This window comes from Mauremys mutica, chromosome 4 (genome assembly GCF_020497125.1).
Source record: "Mauremys mutica isolate MM-2020 ecotype Southern chromosome 4, ASM2049712v1, whole genome shotgun sequence".
NCBI classification, from domain to species: domain Eukaryota; kingdom Metazoa; phylum Chordata; order Testudines; family Geoemydidae; genus Mauremys; species Mauremys mutica.
Window position 1 is genome coordinate 50,756,562 of NC_059075.1, and position 20,287 is coordinate 50,776,848.

General features: G+C 40.2%; 1 protein-coding gene across 4 annotated transcripts in view; it reads left to right on the forward strand.

The window, feature by feature from the left end:
* Window positions 1-20,287, forward strand: part of PRKD1 (protein kinase D1) — a 294,163-nt gene that overhangs the window by 143,433 nt on the left and 130,443 nt on the right. For 3 of the 4 annotated variants that reach the window (XM_045016463.1, XM_045016460.1, XM_045016461.1), the window contains exon 2: window positions 16,336-16,474. In XM_045016463.1, coding sequence (XP_044872398.1) covers window positions 16,336-16,474 — 139 coding nt within the window. Of the gene's footprint in view, window positions 1-14,597; window positions 14,615-16,335; window positions 16,475-20,287 lie in introns of those variants that run through there. The other variant, XM_045016462.1, reaches the window with a different exon arrangement.

Below are 20,287 nucleotides of genomic sequence, written 5' to 3' on the forward strand. Positions count from 1 at the left end.
TTCTGGGTCAGGGTGTAGGCTGACGGGTGCTCTTGGTGTTGTGAGCAAAATAAGCTGTTTCCTGCTATTTGATTCCTGTTGTTCAGAGACTCAAGATGTTCTTTGTACATTAATTTAAATAAATAAAACTATCAAAGAAGATACCAGATTCCATCAATTTCTAGTTCCAGCTAAAATAATGAGGAGTATTTGTTGCACCTTAGAGACTTAACAAATTTATTTTGTTTAGCTTTTGTGGGCTAAAACTCACTTAACCGGATGCATGCAGTGGAAAATACAGTAGGAAGATATATATACACAGAGAACGTGGAAAAAATGGGTGTTGCCATACCAGCTATAATGAAACTAATTAATAAAGGTGGGCTATTGTCAGCAGGAGAAAAAAACTTTTGTGGTGATAATCAGGATGGCCCATTTCCAGCAGTTTACAAGATGGTGTGAGTAACAGTCGGGAAAAATTAGCCTGGGGAAATAGTTTTACTTTGTGTAATGACCCATACACTCCCAGTCTTTATTCAAGCCTAATTTAATGGTGTCCAGTTTGCAAATTAATTCCAATTCACGAGTTTCTCATTGGAGTCTGTTTTTGAAGTTTTTTTGTTTTGGGTCTTTAGACTTTTAGGTTTGTAATTGAGTGACCCAGGAGGTGACAGGGAGATCCAATGAAGTGGGTTTTAGCCCATGAAAGCTTATGCCCAAATAAATGTGTTAGTCTCTAAGGTGCCACAAGTACTCCTTGTTCTTTTTGCTGTTACAGACTAACACGGCTGCTACTCTGAAACCTAGTTCCACTTAGAATATCTCCAGTGCCCTGAAACTTTGATTAGCCACTTGGTTGAAAAGAAGAGGAACATTAATTGTAGTAATATAATTGAATAGATTCTTGCTTTGTTGGTAATATTTTATACCAAAAAGAGAGAAGAAAAAAATACATGAAACTCCTGAGTCCATATTTTATCATTCATATTTTATTTCCTCCAGGGACTTGCCTTGGTCAAAATAATATTTATTAGTATGTTATTTATGTATATACAGATGAATTGTTTACATGGATCAGTTTAGCCAAACCTCATTCTGTTCATTGTGTATGAATAATCAACACATCTAGACCCTAGAAATACTGAATTTCCCAATTTTATTTTCTCTCTCACACACACTCACAATTTCCAGCTTCCAAGAACAGAGCAAGTCCTGCTTAGCATTTTAATCACTACAAGCGGCAGTCATTGAAACCAAATTCCTTTTTAATAAATTGCTGCTTGTTTCCATTTTAAAACAGGCAAATACTTCTGCTCTTCCTGAGTAATCCTGAAATACTCTGGGTTTCGGAACTTTAAAAACGTCATGCAAAGCTCATTCCTGCAATGGAATCCATTTGAGCAGACCTCTACACGCTCACCATATCAGATTACAACTTTACATCCACACCATGTCTGCAATTAATTAGCATCTGCTCCAGTATAAAAGTTTTCACCTGAATAAATCCCGTTGCAGTCGGAGGACTGTAGGCCCTGATCCTGCTGATCTTTATGTATGTGCCTCACCTAAATGGTCCCATTAACTTCAGTGGGAGTACTGGAAAGTGAAGTCAGTGGGGCTTCAGGAAATGCCTCCAATGGACTATAAATTTCAGGATCAGGGCGTTTGGCCTGATCTGTGCTTAGCTGTTGTATCAGTATAACTACCAGTATGTTGGTTAGGTTTGTGATTTTTTTTCCAAAATTGTTATACCAATACAACCCTAGGGTTGATGAAGTTATGCTGATATAAAGGTGCTACTGTTACAAACACCTTGGGAATCAAGGTTGTTCATTACATGAAATTTTCATAACTCTGAACAAAATTTTATGGTTCTTTCAAAAGTTTACAGCTGAACATTGACTTAATACGGCTTTGAGCCTTTACTATGCAGAAGAAAAATGCTGCTTTTAGCCAACTTAATTTAAATGGACGAAGCGCAGAAACAGTTTCCTTACCTTGTCAAAAAATTTTTAAACTTTCCCTTTTTTTTAGTAGTTTGTTTAACACAGTACTGTGCAGTATTTGCCCCCCCCCTTTTTTTTTTTAAATCTCTGCTGCCTGATGGTACTTCTGGTTCTAAATAAGGTATGTGATTGGTTGACTGCTCAGTTTTTAACTCTGGTGTTCATAATTTTCAGTTTCTACTGTACTTCTCAGAAATAAAATATTGGTGTAGCTGTATCCTCGCGATTAGGGTTGTGCCATTTTAACTCTATCAGTATAATTAAAGTAGTTCAACTTTTGTGCGTACAGAAGGCTTTAGTTTGTTTTTTACTAATTTCTGTCAGAAATTTTCCTTGTGTCCCTTGCCTCTAGTTCATTAAGGTAATGAATAAAACCCGTAGATTTATTATGAAGCATGAAGTTTTCTCTTTGCTGTACTGACAGTTTTGTTCACGGTGTGAGACAGATAGTGTGAAGTGCTTTTTCAGTTGTAAATCCACACACCTAATTATTGTTGTGTGAATAAATTGAGCGTGCCTACTGAGAGTTACTAATAGCTTTCACTAAGCAATAATCTGTCAAGATATAATACAGGATAATATGTTTTTACACAACAGTAGAGGGCTTCTCATTAATTATTGCCACCTATAATTGATTTATGTGAACATTTTATTTTAAAGATTAGAATTCCTATGTAAGAAAACCTTTTAAATATCTCTAATGAGAATTATATGCACATTAATTTCTCATTAAATAGTTCCCCCTTTTATCTATTAATGAAAAGTTGGTGTGATGGGTTCGGTCATAGAGATCCCCATGGGATTGTCACCTGATGTGCTGAGATTACCTCTGAGCCCATTTTTCCTGTCAGCTTGGGACTCCAGAACCCTGTCTTGTTGAGCCAGACACGCTAGCCTGCTGGAACACAGACTCAGGGTCTGGGCCACACACCCAAAGCTGCAAACTTTAACCAAAAATAGCTCAGCAGGTTACCTCTCCAGCATCCAGACACCCAGTTCCCAATGGGATCCAAATCCCAAATAAATCCGTTTTACTCTGTATAAAGCTTATACAGGGTAAACTCATAAATTGTCTGCCCTCTATAACACTGGTAGAGAGAGGTACACAGGTGTTTGCTCCCCCGGGTATTAATCACTTACTCTGGGTCCATTACTAAACAAAAGAGATTTTATTAAGTGTAAAAAGTGGGATTTAAGTGGTTTCAAGTAATAACAGACAGAACAAAGTAAGTTACCAAACAAAATAAAGCAAAAACACGCAAGTCTAACCTTAAACATTAAGAAACTGATTATAGGTAATATCTCACCCTCAGAGATGTTCCAATAAGCTTCTTTCACAGGCTTCCTTCCTAGTCTGGGCCTAATCCTTTCCCTTGGTACAGTCCTTGCTAGTTCCAGCAGACATCGTAGGTGGTAACTAAGGGTTTTCTCAGGACTGGCCACCTTCTTTGTTCTGTTCCACCCTTTTATAGCTTTGGCACAAGACGGGAAACTGGGTCCCCACCCTTCCTTCTAAATGAAAAGTACCAGATTTAAGACGGATTTCAGCATCAGGTGACATGGTCACATGTCCCTGTGAGACCTCATTCTTCATTACCCAGGGGCTGGCCCACACGTACACAGGAAGGCTTTCAGGTAAATAAACCCATTCACATTTCATTGATTCTGAAGCACCCTTAATAGCTTCCACTTAATATGTTTACCACAGTAATACAAATGTATATCTTATTCTCCTAACTCCAGACATAGAAATAGTACATGCAAACAAATTGGATGAACGCACTCAGTAGATTACAAGCTTTCTAATGATACCATAAAAGGGGTGTTTAGTGTAAAACATATTCCAATTATGTCATATTCATAAGCATATTTCCATAAAACATATGGAGTGCTATGTCACAGCTAGATAATTTCATGGTATTAAGGGGAAAATTAAATTCTTCGTCAAGTAGTGTCCCCTATAGGTGCTCCACTGTAGGTGTGTCTGTGTCTCTGCGCTGCTGATTGGAGAACTTTAGTAGCAGTGTCCGCTGCGCACTCACATGTGCTGTCTCTCCTTGTGCTGTGTCATGAGGCTAGTCAGCACATGTGGGCTAACCATCTTCAGTTCCTTCTCAATTGCCCCAGCTAGAGACGGAGCTTTAGCCGTCCGTTCATGGATTGTTAACTCTCTTACATTTGCTAACTTTTCTCTTCCTTTGAAGCCTCTTTTGTTTCTTTTTTCATTCTACTATTTGCATTAAAAAAAGAAGAAGAAGAAAGGACTTCATTCTTTTGTCAACTCCCAGTGTGGGGGACCCTCCTGGACAGGGGTATTCCTGACTCTCCAGGCTTCAAGAAGTGCCGCACTTGCAGTGAGGTGATCCTGATCGTGGACATGCACTCACAGTTCATCCACTGCCGTGGTGAAGGTCACATCCAGCAGAAGTGTTCCCTCTGCCAACAGCTCTGGCTGAGATCCTGCAAGGACAGAGAGCTTCACCAAAAATCATCTTTGTGGAGGCAGCTCTCCAACCCCAACTTTCTGGCGGGCATGAGTGTTCCCCTCAGCCTTCGGATACCCAAAGGATAGTGGGTTGAAGAAACAGACTGGGGACCCTTCTCACATATCAAAAAGAGAGCAGGAAGTCCCCTCAGTGAGCCCAGGGAGGGCCAAAAGCAATCTCAGTCTTGCTCGGTAGCCACGGCATCGCTGGCACAAAGACCACAATCCAGAATCCATGCCTCACGGCACCCATCGGTATCTGGTACCTCTGACAGACCCACAGACCTTTTGGGTACGGGCACTGAATCTTTGGTACGAATTGAGAAGGGGAAAACGCTCCTGGTACGCAAATTGACATAGGTACCGCCAGCAATAGTAGCCCTCTTGGCACCAAAGAGACTGGCACAGACGAGGTCTTCATCTCCCCTGACAACAACACTGGAGTGATCAGTACCAGCGCAATTCCATCAGAGTGGTAACCTGGGCATGACAGAGGCACCTGACTCTCCGCCCCTCGATACCAAGGTTAAGGCACCAAGCCTTTGCCGGCACAGGCATAGGCACCAACTTTCCCCAGTGCCGGTGGGTGCTTGCACCCCCCTGCCCCTGGCCCCGCTGCAACTCCACCATTTCCTGGCCCCTGCCCTGCCCCCATTCCAACCCCTTCCCAAAGTCCCTGTCCCAACTCCGCCCCCTCCTTGCCCCTATAGGGCCTCTTCTCCAAATCCCCGCCCCGGCCCCACCTCTTCCCCGAGCACTGCGTTCCCCCTCCCCCCCATGCTTGCTGCATGAATCATCTGTTTTGCGGCGCAAGTGCTGGGAGCCAGGGGGACAAAGCGGGCACGTGGTGTGCCCAGGGGAGAAGGCGGAGGCAGAGCAGAGGCGGAGGTGAGCTGGGATGGGGGGGTGGGGCAGGGAGCTGCCGGTGGGTGCAAAGCACCCACCAATTTTTCCCTGTGGTGCTCCAGCCCCGGAGCACCCACGGAGTCAGAGCCTATGGGCACAGGGCATATCCTCACAATCATGCCATGCCCCTCCACTGTCAAGTGAGAGGTCAGACAGTGAGCCTAAGGAGTTTTCACAATACTCCTACCAGACTCTGTATGGGACTGTGACAGAGTGTACCTACCCCCCACTGGCCCAAATGTGCATTACAGGCTGAGGAGGCCATGCCCCTCTGCCTCTGCTGGGCATGCTTAGTCTGGAGGCAAGGTATGAAAGGAAGAAGCCCAGCTCAGTCTGGCAGGCTGCTGAAGGGGAGGAACACAGACTGCAGACTTTCTCTTGGGAGCTGCTACAGGCCCCGACCACAGAGTCAAGGTGCGCCGAGCCACAGTCGGATTCCAGGCTGCCTGCAGAACCCAGAGAAGGGACCGAGCCATCAGGAGCTTCACCTGCTGAGGACACCAGAGACCCAGGGGAAGCAGTGCAGGGAACTTAGACATTGCTCTGGTTGGAGAACCAGGGAACAGGTCACCATGTTTCGGGAGGATCCTCGCTGACTCAGCACCCTCACCACTGCCAGGGCCCTGGGCTGGGGCTCAGAGAAGCAGGGAGAGCCCAAGTCCCCTACCCCAGACACCACACACCTGTAGGTGGTGCCCCCCTTCCCCAGCGGGATAATAGGCCAACACAACTCTTCGGAGGTGTGCAGATTTATTGACTCTGGCCAGTAGGCTACACAGCCCTATGGAGGCTTTATTGACTCCAGCCATTTGGCCACTCTGTTGACTCTGGCCATTGGGCCACACAGCCCTGTGAGGGAGGGCTGACCTATTGACTCCGGCCATTAGGCTGTACTACCACATTTTATATCACCAGCATAGAACCTAATTGGGTGCGGTACAGCCTTTTCCTTTCTTTTGACCTGACACCCCGTGATGGGAGTGTACCTACCCTGAGACAGGGACCCTTATCAACAGTGTCTGGAAATTTCCAGAGGGCTAATTAGATCATTGTACAGTTGCTGGGGTTTACCAAAAGTGAATACCCAGAGCTAACTAATATATTGTGGGGAGTATGGCAGAATTCAAGACCAGTCTCTTAAACTTTCCACTTGCAGTTCCTTTTCCGACTGTCTTCTATTCTAGAAAACTGATTCTTTCATACAGCAGCTTGATGTAGATCAAATTTGCTAAAAAGATAAAGTAACCGTTTCTTTCAAGGCCTGAGATAAGTCAGTGCTGAACCAGAAAAATGTCCTCAGAGGTAGCTTGAATAATTTCTCACCTTCAAGAAATTTGGGGACAAAATCAGACCTTCAGAAATAAGCAGGTACCACTTCTTTAAGCTTGCTTTAGCTTACCCAAGCTGTGATTTTTGGTCCTTAATATTTTAATGTACCGTAATATTTAGATACCTAAAGTATTTCTATTTGTATTTGGGGCCATGCAAAATAAATAAATAAATAAAGCCTTCAAAGGTTCTTCTCTCCCTGACTGATGAAGATTATGAACAACCCTGTGTAAAAATAGATCTCCTAGGAATCTTGGATGCTTACTCAGATGTTGCCCACATTGAAAGTCTTGGCGACAGTTACTGTAGTTACTATATATTTAGAAATTGATTTTCAATACTTTTGAAACTTAAAACTCTCTTCCCTCCCTCTACTCCAATTATGAAGACGGGAGAAATTCTTTCCTTACACTAATATTGAATCCAAAGTACACAGTAATAGTAAGTCACAGGGAAGTATAGATTAATGGAACACTTCTGCTTAATAGAAACATTTTTTTAATTAATTAGTATGTGTTAAGGTTTCTTCCCCACTCTGAATTTTAGGGTACAGATGTGGGGACCCGCATGAAAGATCAGTTAGAAGAGCTGAAAGGAAGGGGATGGGGTGTTCCGTGCCACCACCCAAGCTTTTTGAAGGCTGTTATTTGCTTTTTGCTTAGCCTGGAACTGTTTTTTTGATGCTGGAGACATTAGGGTTTTTTTGGATTGTGGACTTGGGCTTGGTTCCTCTGGAAGCGAGGCAGGTGATGGGGTTGTTTTTGTTGACTGTGAACCACTTTTTGCTGGTGCACTATGTGGTATTTTCCTGAGCCTCTTGGGTAGGGTTATTTGCTGCTTTTGCCAGTTTAGGCTTGCTGGTGCCCTCTGGCGTTGGAGTTGTAGATGGGCTGGCAAGTGCTGGACTCAGTGCTGGCAATGGTTTTGGTTCTGGTTGCTTTGCCAGTTCGGTTTTGGGACTGGATTCACTATGGCTGTAGCACTTGTGAGCAGGGGATTTGGTTCCACCACCTTTGTTTGGGTGCTCGGTAACACAGACGGGGCCCTGGTGGAAGGCTCAGGAACATGGATAGGTGTGAAAGCTTGCTTAGCCTGGCTGCGGGTGACAATTTTCACCCTTTCGGCTAGCTTTACATGGTTGGCCAAGTCTTTCCCCAGCAGCATGGGGATGGGATAATTATTATAGGCTGCAAAAGTTTATATTTTTGACCAGCCCTTGTACTGCACAGGCAACTTGGCTGTAGGCAAGTGTAAAGATTTTGACATGAATGGTTGAATTGTTACCGGGGCTTTTGGGTTGATGAATTTGGGGTCCACTAAGGATTAGTGGATAGCTGACACTTGTGCTTCAGTGTTCCTTCACACGATAACCTTTTTTTTGCCCACACTTAGGTTTTTTTTTTTTTTTTTTGCTTTGAAGGTACCTGGGAGGCATTTGGGCCTGAGGACCTTGAGTGTGACTTTGGCATAATGAACTGCAGTTTGTTTGGGTTCTTGGGGCAGTGGGCCTTTACATGCCCCTGCTTATTACATTTAAAACATTGCCCAGCTGACTGGTCATTGGGGCGAGGTGGGTTGTTGGAGACTGGTGTGGTAGGACGATAAGGTGTTTGGGGTTTTCCTTGGTATCTAGGTGGGGCCTTAGGTTGCCCCTGGTGATACGGTTTTGTTTTGGGTTGCCCCTTTTGATATTTGCTTTAACTGCTACTAGTTTTTTGTTTTGTTTTGTTTTGTTTTTTGCCTCATCCACCCATTTGGCTTCTATTTTCCCCGTTTTGGTTACTGTTTTGGGCTTTTCATTTAGGATGTACCTTTTTATTTTTTTAGGAATACCCTAAGAACTGTTTTATTTTTATTAGAAAAGACAGATTTTTTTTTAGCGATTTGACGCTTGCTTTTGATATTTAGGCATTTTAATTGTTTTTTTAATGTGGTAGGCATGTTGGGAAAATGCCACGTTTGGTTTTTACTTTAGGACTCTGAACCACCGACGGGCATGCTCAGGTGTTAGCCCCATTTTGATTTTGGCCTTGTTTTTAAAAAGTTTATAACTGTTTGTGTTTCTTAGGTATTTTAGCCGCCACCTTTGCTAAGGGTTTACTGAGCTGCGGCCTCAGCTTTACCATATACTGGTCTGTAGAGATGCTGTATCCAAGGCAAGCCCTTTTGAAATTTTTTAAGAAGGCCTTGGAATCATCGCCTGCCTTGTAGGTGTGGAATTTTGGGGGATGGGAAGCGGTACCTGGAGAGGGGTTGCTAGAGTTGGCTGGTATATTTTGCTTAGCCCTTGCTAACTTTAGTTTATGCTTATTTTATTTTTTTAAATAGGTTTTTTGTGGACAGTTGTTTTTTTGCTTTTTTTGCATTATTTTTTAATTGTTTTAGTTTTATTTGTTTTTATTTGTTTAATTTGTATTTTTTTTTATGTTTGTTTTTAGTTTAGCCAGCTTTAGTTTAGTTGTTGCTTTACTGGTAGTTATTTTTTGCTTTTTTGTGCTGGGCCACACCCCCTCTGCAGTTTACTGAAACTGGGATGCACTTAGCTTAGGGCTACTTAGTTAACAGAGACTTTTACAGCATTTAGTGTTTAGCCTTTTTAAACTAGCTATACCCGAGAAGTAGAAAGAAAGAAAAAAAACAATTCAGATTGTAATTTTTTTTTGCCAGCTGCTTGCTTACAGCTTGAAACCTTCCCTTTACAAAGACGCTTGTTAAAAAAACTTAACCCCTCTGCCTTTAGGCAAAGAGAGATAAGATTTGCATTTACCTTTAGCTCTGCTTTTTAAACAGCTAAAAAGGAAAAAAAAATCTTACTGGCTTTTGGTTTAAAATGATCTCACCACTGCCACCATGTCAAGGTTCCTTCCGCACTCTGAACTTTAGGGTACAGATGTGGGGACCCACATGAAAGACCCCCAAGCTTATTTACCAGCTTAGGTTAACAGTAAGCTGCCACCACCAAGCATGTTTTAAATTTTAGGGGAGAGCCACTTGGAACTTTGCCTTCCCCCAAATATTTTCCCAAGTCCCTAACCCCCCCTTTCCTGGGCAGATTTGAGACTAATTCCTCCCCCTCCCAAGTCCTTACACCCCTTTTCCTGGGTAGACTTGAGATTATACCCTCACCAATTAGTCCTGGTGAACACAGATCCAAAACCCTTGGATCTTAAAACAATGAAAAATTAATTAGGTTTTAAAAGAAGAATTTTAATGAAAGAAAAAAAGTAAAAATTATTTTTGTAAAATTAGGATGGAAAATAACTTTACAAGGTAATCAGATTTAAAGAGTTTAGAGGAACCCCCTCTAGCCTTAGGTTTAAAGTTACAGCAAACAGAGGTAAACACTTTAGCAAAAGGAACATTTACAAGTTGAGAAAACAAAGATAAAACTAACACGCCTTGCCTGGCTGTTACTTACAAGTTTGAAATATGAGAGACTTGTTTAAAAAGATTTGGAGAGCATGGATTGATGTTCGGTTCCTCTTAGTCCCAAGAGCGAACAACCCGCAAAACAAAGAACACACAAACAAAAGCCTCCCCCCCCGCCCCCAAGATTTGAAAGTATCTTGTTCCCTTATTGGTTCTTTGGGTTAGGTGTCAGCCAGGTTACCTGAGCTTCTTAACCCTTTACAGGTAAAAGGATTTTGGTGTCTTTGGCCAGGAGGGATTTTATAGTATTGTACACAGGAGGGTTGTTACCCTTCCCTTTATAGTTCTGACAGTATGTTTTCCACCCGCCTACATTGTTTATCTTTTAAGTAACATGAAATTAACATTTCTTTCCTTAATATTCTTTCCTTTTTCAAATGGAGCTAAACTTAGCTGTGTTTTTGGTGCACAGGCATCAGTGTTTCGCTGAGAGTAGGTCCTTATCTTTTTCCAGAGAAAATGCTCTTTTCCCCAGAGAATGTCAAGCCAGCAGAGGATACTTATACATTGGAATACTTCAGTTATAGTGGTATTATATAACTATTTTTAGAGCTAGGGTGAATAACTGAATGTGCAAAATTTCCCATCAGGGACAGCTATGGAATAAACTGCTGATAATAGAAGCTTCTTTCAACTATAGGCAGTTAGTAGTTTATCTATTCTTGAAGTATGAGGGCTTGTGTCACTTTATCAATTTATTTTATTTAATGGTGGATGTTCTTTTTTCCATGTAAACATCTAGTGTTTTTTTATTCCTACTAAGGTTTTGTCCTCAGATAATATCTTGTGGCAGTGAGTTCCACAAGTTAAGTAGGCACTGAGTGGTTTTTTTTTCCAGAAAAGTATTTCCTTTTATCAGTTTTAAGTAGCTGCCTTTACATTTCATTGACATTTCCCTAGTTTTTGTATGAGAGAGGGTCAAAAAGAGCATCTGACTTACTTTCTTTATTTTATAGACCTGAATCATGTCCCCTTTTATTAATCTCCTGACTAAATGAAACAGTCCTAATCAATTAAATATCTCTTCAAATGACAGTATTTTCATGTGTCTGATCTTTTTCTGATGCATTTCTATTCACTCTAATTTCTTCTGTTTTTTAATTGAGAGAGGGTGATCAGTGCTGAACACAATATTCCAGGAGATTGCATACAGTTGATTTATATAATGACATTTGTAATAATTTCATGATTATTTTGCATCCCATTCTCTATACATCCTTACAATTGGTTCGCTTTTTTGACAACTGTGTTAAGCTGTTTATATTGATGCCCAAGTCTTTTTCATGGGTGTTTACAGTTCAATACACGCTTAGATGGGTTATAAATTAAATTATTTCTTCCTATGTGCATTGCATTGAATTTGTCAAAATTGAGCTTTGTTGTCCATCCTGTTGCTCATTCACCTAGCTTGGTTAGCTTGTGCTTACTGGAGGCGGGATGATTTTGTTCCCATTGCTTAGGTCCAATAAGATTGAGATAGAAAGTACTGCTGGGTGAATTCTGTGCCAACTCCCCCCCCCATGCCCACCCTCAGTTGCCCAGTACTTACAACTGATTGCTGAGCAAAGGCACAGGCCTGTTCACACATATGCTTTTGTTATATATCATGTCAGTTACAGTTTGGTATGTGCCATAAATTAATAGTATGTCAATTGTAGATCTACAATTTTAGTTGGACCTTCTCTATTGATTCTTAGTCCTTTGTTATGAGCCTCTTATGTTTCTTGTAGTACATGTGAGTAATGCTGAACTTTAAATTCACTATTAAATTAAACTATTAAAAGATACTAGTCAACTTAACCTACTGTAAAGATCAGTGCCGGGTACATAGGTGCTGGAACTCGGAGTGTTGGAGTGCTGCAGCACCCCTGGCTTGAAGTAGTAATAACAACCCAAATACATGGTTTTCGCCTTCAGCACCCCTACTATAAAAATTGTTCGAGCACCACTGACTGGATATCCAGGTATATACCATGAAATGCAACAGGATTGTCAAAAATCCCTCATAACCTGGAGTTAGTTTGCTGATGTAGAATTGAATTGAACCTTTAATATTAAATTCAGACATTGGTGGCTATGTTTTCAAAATTACAAGTTTGGCTCCTTAAAATTGGGAGAGATTTGAAATCTCTTATCTGAGATGTTTGTGCTGACAACAACAAAGACTCTGAAAAAACATTACTGATCTTGTAATAAGCTCAAGCTGAGTTTACAAGCTTTGAGCTTTTCTGAAAGCCTGTTTAGCTTGATGAGGGTTTTCAGATTTCAAAACTCAAACACCTTTACGTAAAAACTGATGATTATTATCAAATTAGGGAACGTTTCCCATGTTTATTTTTTCAGTGTGTTCTTTCAGTTATTGCAAGTGCTGCAGTGCAGTAGATCATTTTGGCTTTAAAATATTATTTTAACCAGTTTTTGAAAATCTCATATGCAGGGTTTCTGTTCTAAAAGTCAAGTATCAGAGGGGTAGCCGTGTTCGTCTGGATCTGTAAAAAGCAACAATGAGTCCTGTGGCACCTTAAAGACTAACAGACTCATTGTTCTAAAAGTGTGATAGTTGAAAGATTATTAGCCCGTGTTTTCCTATTAAATCAAAAGCTGATATGCATACACTTGTTTTGTCCCATTAATAAGTATTTAATCTGAAAAAAAAAAAAGGCCGGGGTTCTGCTGCCATGACAACTAAACAGTGTCTGAAACTCTGCTGTCATGGTGACCTCCATGTCCCACATTGCATCACGCTGATGCCTTTTCTAAAGGGCCCAGCAAATGCAATAAGAATTCTTGTTGGTGAATCAAGAAGGTCTTTGTCTGAAAAACAATTGGACGGAATATTAAGGATACAAGCAGTTACATGTTGTCTGTGTGATTAGTTGCTATTCTTAAGTTAAGATGCACATTCTTATTTACAAGTTGAATCACTAGCCCTGCTCTTGAATTTATTATATGAAAATAATTGCATGATTTTATTGTTAGTAGTAGTAATTGTAGTACTACACCACCTGACAGCCTAGTCAAGGAGCAGAACCTCATTGTGTTAGATGTTGTCCATAGAACAAAAAGATGGTCGTGCCCTGAAGAGCATGTTGTTATTCCTGCTAGTTGTAATGTATTTCTGAACAAGTTTGTATCATCTGTGGAAAATAATATGAAATTAACTGAGTTGTTAGAAGTTTTCACTTTATTTAACCAGTATGTTATTGATCTCATTATGTTCAATAGTTTTTAGACAAGATGTAGCACGCAGTTAGGTCTGGGAGGAAGAAAAAAATAAGAAACATTGACCTAATGAAGTAGTACTGTACATTTTTTTTGTTTTTGTTTTTTACCCACATTGTACATTTTCACACTGTGTTGGTACCAGATTTAAACTATTTAAAAAAAAAAGTTAAAAAGATATGTTTGAAGATGACAGTAAAATTAGGAAGAGCTTTTTAATAGCTGAGATGAATTCATAACAATGCTGTTTGCTTTCTAGTGTGTTATATTTCTAAATTTAAACATCCAGGCCAAGATTTTCAATAGTGACCTGGTGATTTTGTGTTTCTCTGTTCTTGGGTGCCATCCTGAAATGCCTTAAATGGGCCATGTGATGTTCAGTGGTCACTTGGTGCTTAGGTTGCTTGCACGAACTCTGCTTTATTTGGTAAACAACTGGCTTTACATAAAAAGAGCTTCATAGAGCCCCACCGAGACTCTGCCTGAGAAGCTCAGGTACAGGCCTGATTTTCAGAATGTGCTGAGTACCCACCCTTTGAAAATTCCATAAATTGGGCATCCAAAAATGGAGGCATCCAAAATCTATAGTCATTTTCAAAAATTTTGACCCAGGTGTCCATATGTTGAAATTAGATGTTTATGAATTTGCAGCATTTAATTTTATAGGATTGGGGAAAATCAAAAATGGCTTAGGGTTTGTCTACACTACCACCTAAATCAATGTAAGTTATGTCGCTTAGGGGTTTGAAACTTACATCGACTTAAAGCAGTGTCTACAATGAGCTATGTCAGCAAGAGATGCTTTCCCGCTAACATAGCTTCCCCCTCTCATTGAGGTAGAGTAATTACATCGATGGGAGAGCGCTCTCCCATTGACATACTACATCAGACATGCTACATTGGCACAGCTGCATTGATGCAGCAGCGCCAATGTAGTGCAGTAGTGAAGACAAGTCCTTATTTATGTATATGATCTGTTAAGCACTTTTAGGAAATGTTCCTTACTGTCCTTATCTTTGTACATAAGATATGATGCCGCACTATTGAAACTTGTGAAATTTACCATTCACGTATTAAGATGTAGGATCAGACACCTAGTGCCTAGTATTTTCTTAGGAGAACTTTCAAATAATGACTAACTTAAATTATCTAAAGTGTTTGAAACACTGACATTACTCCAGCAGGAGATGGCATTTCCTATGAGGTAATAGGAGGCAGCTTTGGATCCCAGAATCAAGTGGGAGTTAGAGTTGGGCAGGTAGGTTGTTTTTATTTTAAAATATTAACATTAAGACCTGGAAATGATTATTCTGATATCTAGGTAGACATAGATCCTCTCACCCTCCCTGCCCTGAAAATAAAATTGTAGGCAATGCTTTTATATTGGTCTATTCGTGATGCTCAAAACCCTGCCTTTTTCTTATTTTATTCAGGCCATTGGAAACAGAGCAAGTCAAAGCAGCAGATATAGAAGAATTGGGCGAAATTATTTATGTATGTGTAGATCCTGAGTCATTCCAAATACTTCAGTGAAGTGACTCCAGATTTACACTGGCATAGCCAAGTGTCGAATTTAACTAATGAGTTGAATTTTGCATTCATTTAAGCCTTTTGAAGGTAATATGCTTTCTTGGGTGCAACTGAGGGGCAGATTTTGGTCTAGGATGTAGACACAGATATGCACAGACCAAAGATAAAATATGTATTAAAAAAGGAACGTCAGGTACCAGGTGTGACTTGGATTTACTCACCTTGACACTCCTCTATGGATTGCACTAACAGGAGGCTATACTAAGAAGAATGTAAAGGGCCATAATTTCTCGAGACCTCCAGTGGCAGAAACTCTTCTTAGAGGTGCAGTACAGCACTGCAAACTCTCACTCTCCAGGAGGAGAGTAGCCATCTGTTGCTGCCAGAAAAATTGAGCTCTTATTTTTGAACGAGTAGCTCAGTGGTTTGAGCATTGGCCTGCTAAACCCAGGGTTGTGAGTTCAATCCTTGAGGGGACCATTTGGGGATTGGTCCTGCTTTGAGCAGGGGGTTGGACTAGATGATCTCCTGAGGTCTCTTCCAACCCTAATAATCTATGATTCTATGATTCTAAGTGGGTGAGGCTGGCTTGGAGATATGCTGATTCAGCCTCTCTCCCAGGTAGCCTCTTCCAGTGAGATTTGAATGAAGCCCCATCCTGAATTGAAAGGAGGGCAGAGTACCTACCCGCATGCCTAGAATGGAATAAAAGTAGTGGGATGGACAGATTGGAGTGCAACCCTCATACCCCTCCAATCAGAAGGGATGGTTCCAAGAAAATTCCACATGATAAACCTTATGGAGTTTGCCCCCATCTGTCTTCCTTCCCAGGGCTTTGCTGTGGGACAGCCTCAGGACTAGATGATATTAATTTGAGGTTTCTGAAGGAAACAATATATGAAATGAGAACGGTATGGCACTATAATGCTGTAACTCATGGCACTGATACACAAAGGGCTCTGGTTTTAGAATATTTCAGGATTCCCATTTACACTGAGATGAGAAATATCATGGAGGTGTCTTGAGTTGAACTCCAGGGGCATCTTTTTTCTATTGGATCTAAATAGTGGTATTAGCAATAGCATTAAGGGTAGGCTGGAAATCTGTAAGAAAGTTCTGTAGCAGTCGTTGCAAGGGGAAGAAGCATAAAAGAGCCTGCATGGAGTGGGGGAAGACAGCTCCAGAGCCTGAAGATAATCTAACTACTGAAGTATTTATAACACACACATCATAGTACTGATATGGGTAATAAGCCTCATACTTGGTTAGCTGTTGGATAAGAATTGGTCCATCAGCTAAAAAGACCCATCTACATAAATGTGTAGCTTTGTCATATGTAAATCTGAGGACAGGTCCATTATCAAAAATAAGTGTTAGTTGTGTTAATTATATTTTACACATCTGTATTTTATATTATTATAATAAATATTCATAATTGTATATTTGCAGTTTCCTGAATGTGGTTTCTATGGAATGTATGATAAAATTCTACTTTTTCGCCATGATCCTACCTCTGAAAACATTCTCCAGCTGGTGAAGTCAGCTACTGATATCCAAGAAGGAGACCTAATTGAGGTTGTCTTGTCAGGTAAAGTATATGTTTTCTTGAGGCTTGTTACCATGTTTTGTAATTGCGAACACCTACAATATTTTGGTGTTGGTTAGGTATCTTAGATTGTTTTATGGATTAAATGCTTAGCCAAAATCTGCCCTCAAATATATGTGTGCAACAATTTGGAGTTGTGCACATATAATAGAGGACAGAAATTAGCCCTTAATGAATGTTTTCATGGTATGTCTTTTTCCACTGTCATACTGCATGTTCTCTGATAGCCTGATTTTGCCATAATTTCTAATAAAGCGGCAACTTAATGTTAAAAATAAAGGATGAAATTATCTCCAACATAGGTAAATAGTAATAATACACAGTATACATTAAGGAAAAAAGCTGATGTGGGAGGATAAATGTCTTCTGTGGAATAGGGTAAAACCAAAACATAGCAAATAAGATAAAAATACATGAAATTTAGCATGCATTTACATTAAAAGTAGCTTAAAATGAGATTTATATAATAACATGCATCAGGTAGCATTTGTTTAATGTTTTAGTTGATCAAATATACACCAATGGCACAAACATTATTTTTATTACTTATCAGTAATACAGATTTATGTAGGACTATACTTTTGTTTGGCACTGTATGGATTTTAAAACAGTATAGACCCAACCTCGAAGAACTTGAAATGTAAATTAGGCAGGGACAGAAAATGAAGATAACTAGCAAACAAAATGGTAGGGAAAGGAAGCCTGAGGTTTAAAACCATCATGAAAAATGAGTCATGTTGTACAGCTAGTGAATTTTATAAATTCTGATATTCTTAAATTATTAAGAAAAGGCAAGCATGTATGGCTACAGATATTATAAATTTAAATAAATAAATATGCACCTTTGTCCAATCTCCTAATTGTCTCAACATACGCACTCGCTTTTTTGGATTCTTATTCCTGCTTTTTACGCAGAAATTGTTCCTGCAAGCCCCGATTCCTACTCCTCTTTATTTTCAGGTAATGCTTCAAAACATATAAAGTGGGTTTTGCACAAACACTCACTTATCCTGAGGTTATGAGACTGAGAAAACCAGTCTGATAGCATTTTTTTGCTGATGGACAGAGACTATATCAATATTAAGTCTAGTAATTGTTAGTTACAAACAAAAGCCACAGCTGGTTTTAAATGGAAAGCAGAAAAACAGTATCTAGGAAAACATAAACAAAACCAGATATATGGAAGATGTGCTTGTTCAGTGCCTTTGATCAGCTGTCTGTTCTCTGTCCTCCTACATACAAAAATATTAGGTAGGCAAAGCAGAGTTCCTCAGATCAACACCTCACTTCCCATTCCACTGAAGACAGGGTAAAGTAAGCAGTGGGGTTCAAGTCCGAGGAGAGATAGAAGATAATGGAAGCCATAATCCTTTCTCCAAGGAGGTTCCAACCAAAGAAAACTTATCGGAGACACACATTTCTGGCTGACCAAGAGATAGAATTATCACATACAGTATTATAGTGTCTTAAAAATGAATTAATAGTAGCACTTTTGCAGATGGTAGAATAAGTCTGTTATAGTGGATTATACCACATAGAATTATATTTTGAGGCGGAATGTGGAAAAAGGAGATGCTGAATATTTGGGGGAGTGATGTTGTTGCAGATATAAGGGGATGGTGTGGAAGAAGTCATGGAGGCAGTAGGGAAAGAAGGAAGCTAAAGGAATAGGTAGGCCCAAGGTAGTGTCAGAGCAAAGAGGAAGGTCAAAATAGACAAGAAACATAAGTCCTAACATGGAGGTGGGATGTGCATAGGTAGGGATATGAGGGGAGGAGTATGAACGGAGTGGTGAAATGAGAGCGCGGACTTAAGAAGCATCTTCAGTTGTTAAGGAGGCCAGAAAATAGTGAGTTGCAGTAGAAAAAGTGAGACATGAGCAGAATTTTGGAGATTAGGATGGAGAAAAAATAGAAAATTTTAGAGATGTAGATGAAATGTTGACAGGATTTGTCAACAGCCTAAATGTGGGAATAAATGAGAGAGGGAAATAAAAAATGTGTTAAACTTGAAAGGGTGGAAAACAAGGAGGATGCTGGAACTTCTAAGGGAAATGTGATGGGGAGGGAGATGAGGAGCTTAGCTTTTTCATGGGACATCGAGGTAGAGTTGCTGGAGACACACCTGAAGTAACCATCTAAATGCTTGGGGAAAGGTCATGGGTGAGGAGAGAGAAGTTAGAGCCATCAACATATAGGTAGTAACTGAAGCCACAGCGAAAATCATTGAGGGATAATATGGAGAGAGCCAGAGCTCGATCCTGGGAAATACTGCCAAGAGGAATGAAAGGATAAGTTCATAAAAATCAAAACCCAGTTGTTCTCTTACCATAGCATTCCCATAAGGCTGTTGCATGAGAGAAGGTCTGTTTACAATACCCTTTGCTCAAGAAGGCAACTAGGAAGGCTATACAGTAAAGAAGTCAAGATCCAAAGCATTCCTGTAAGTCAGCAAGAGAGAATTCATATTTTCCATATCAGGAAGCAGATTACTCATTTTGAAAAGATGCCAGCTATCCCTATTTTCTTTGCCATATTTGCTACAGTACGTAATCACTACACTTCAGTAAATCAGTAATAATGCTACAGTCAATCCAGCACTTAGTCTTTTATTTGGTGTGTAGCTTATTCTCTTTTGAAATGCAGACCACATAAAATGCTTTTCAGTTTGCCAAAATTAGAAAACCAGCTGTTTAAATCTTCAAAAGTAACACCTGATATAGTGCTTTAAGGCAGTAAAGGAGAACTATACTACTGGAAAAAATGAAAATACTAAGGCATTCATGCCCTTACATCACTGGTGAAACCTAATGTCTGTCCATGAGAGTGTGCAAATATAAGTAACTCCACAATATTTACACCAGTTATATTTGTTAAATCAGCAGCAAGCTTTTTGTATGAAAGTAAACAGCACCTAGGGTTGGTCAGACTCTCTTTTTCTGTTTCCCAGCTTGCCACACACCTCCGACCCCTCATTTATTGAAATTCCGCTGGCCCAAATCCTGGGATTTTGAGTATGACAGCTGATGTCACATAGAGAGCTCCTCCTCTGTCCAGCTAAACAAAAGTTTCAGTTAAGCAAAACCCCTGTAGTGCCCTATTATATACCACCTTCCCTCCCCAGGAACTCTGCTCTATAGTTCCTGACAATATTGATCAGCTTTATGGTTTTATCTAGTTTTGCTTATGACCAGCGTTAGCACTGTGATTGATCTTAGTTAATGACATTAGTTAGTCTCATATGAATTCTAGGTAATTTATATAATTGAATGTTTCGCTTTTTTAAGTGCAGGGAATGCATTGAACAGTGTAACTGCACAGTGTATCCTGATTGGAAACAAAATTAAAATAGAAAATTGAGAATGTTTAGAATCTCTTAAAAAGAACAGGAGTACTTGTGGCACCTTAGAGACTAACAAATTTATTTGAGCATAAGCTTTCGTGGGCTACAGCCCACTTCATCGGATGCATAGACTGGAACATGGCTTATGCATAGACTGGCTTATGTCTCAGGCTCTCTTCCTACTACATTCCCCACTTTTTGTCTTTTTTATGGGGAGAATGTTTACCCATTGTCCTGGAAAAGCATAATGCATTGACTGAAGATGACCCAGTAGGCTAAACACCGTTATGTGGTCACCTTACTTTACCATCCACACATTCATGCCTCATCTCTCCCATGGTCTGCACATTCCCTCGTATGACTGATGGACAGATTTCATTTTCCAATTGTTTTCAGTGGACCTAGGAATGTTAGTCCCGGGACCATAACTGATCTGTGGGGTCTAGAGTTGTT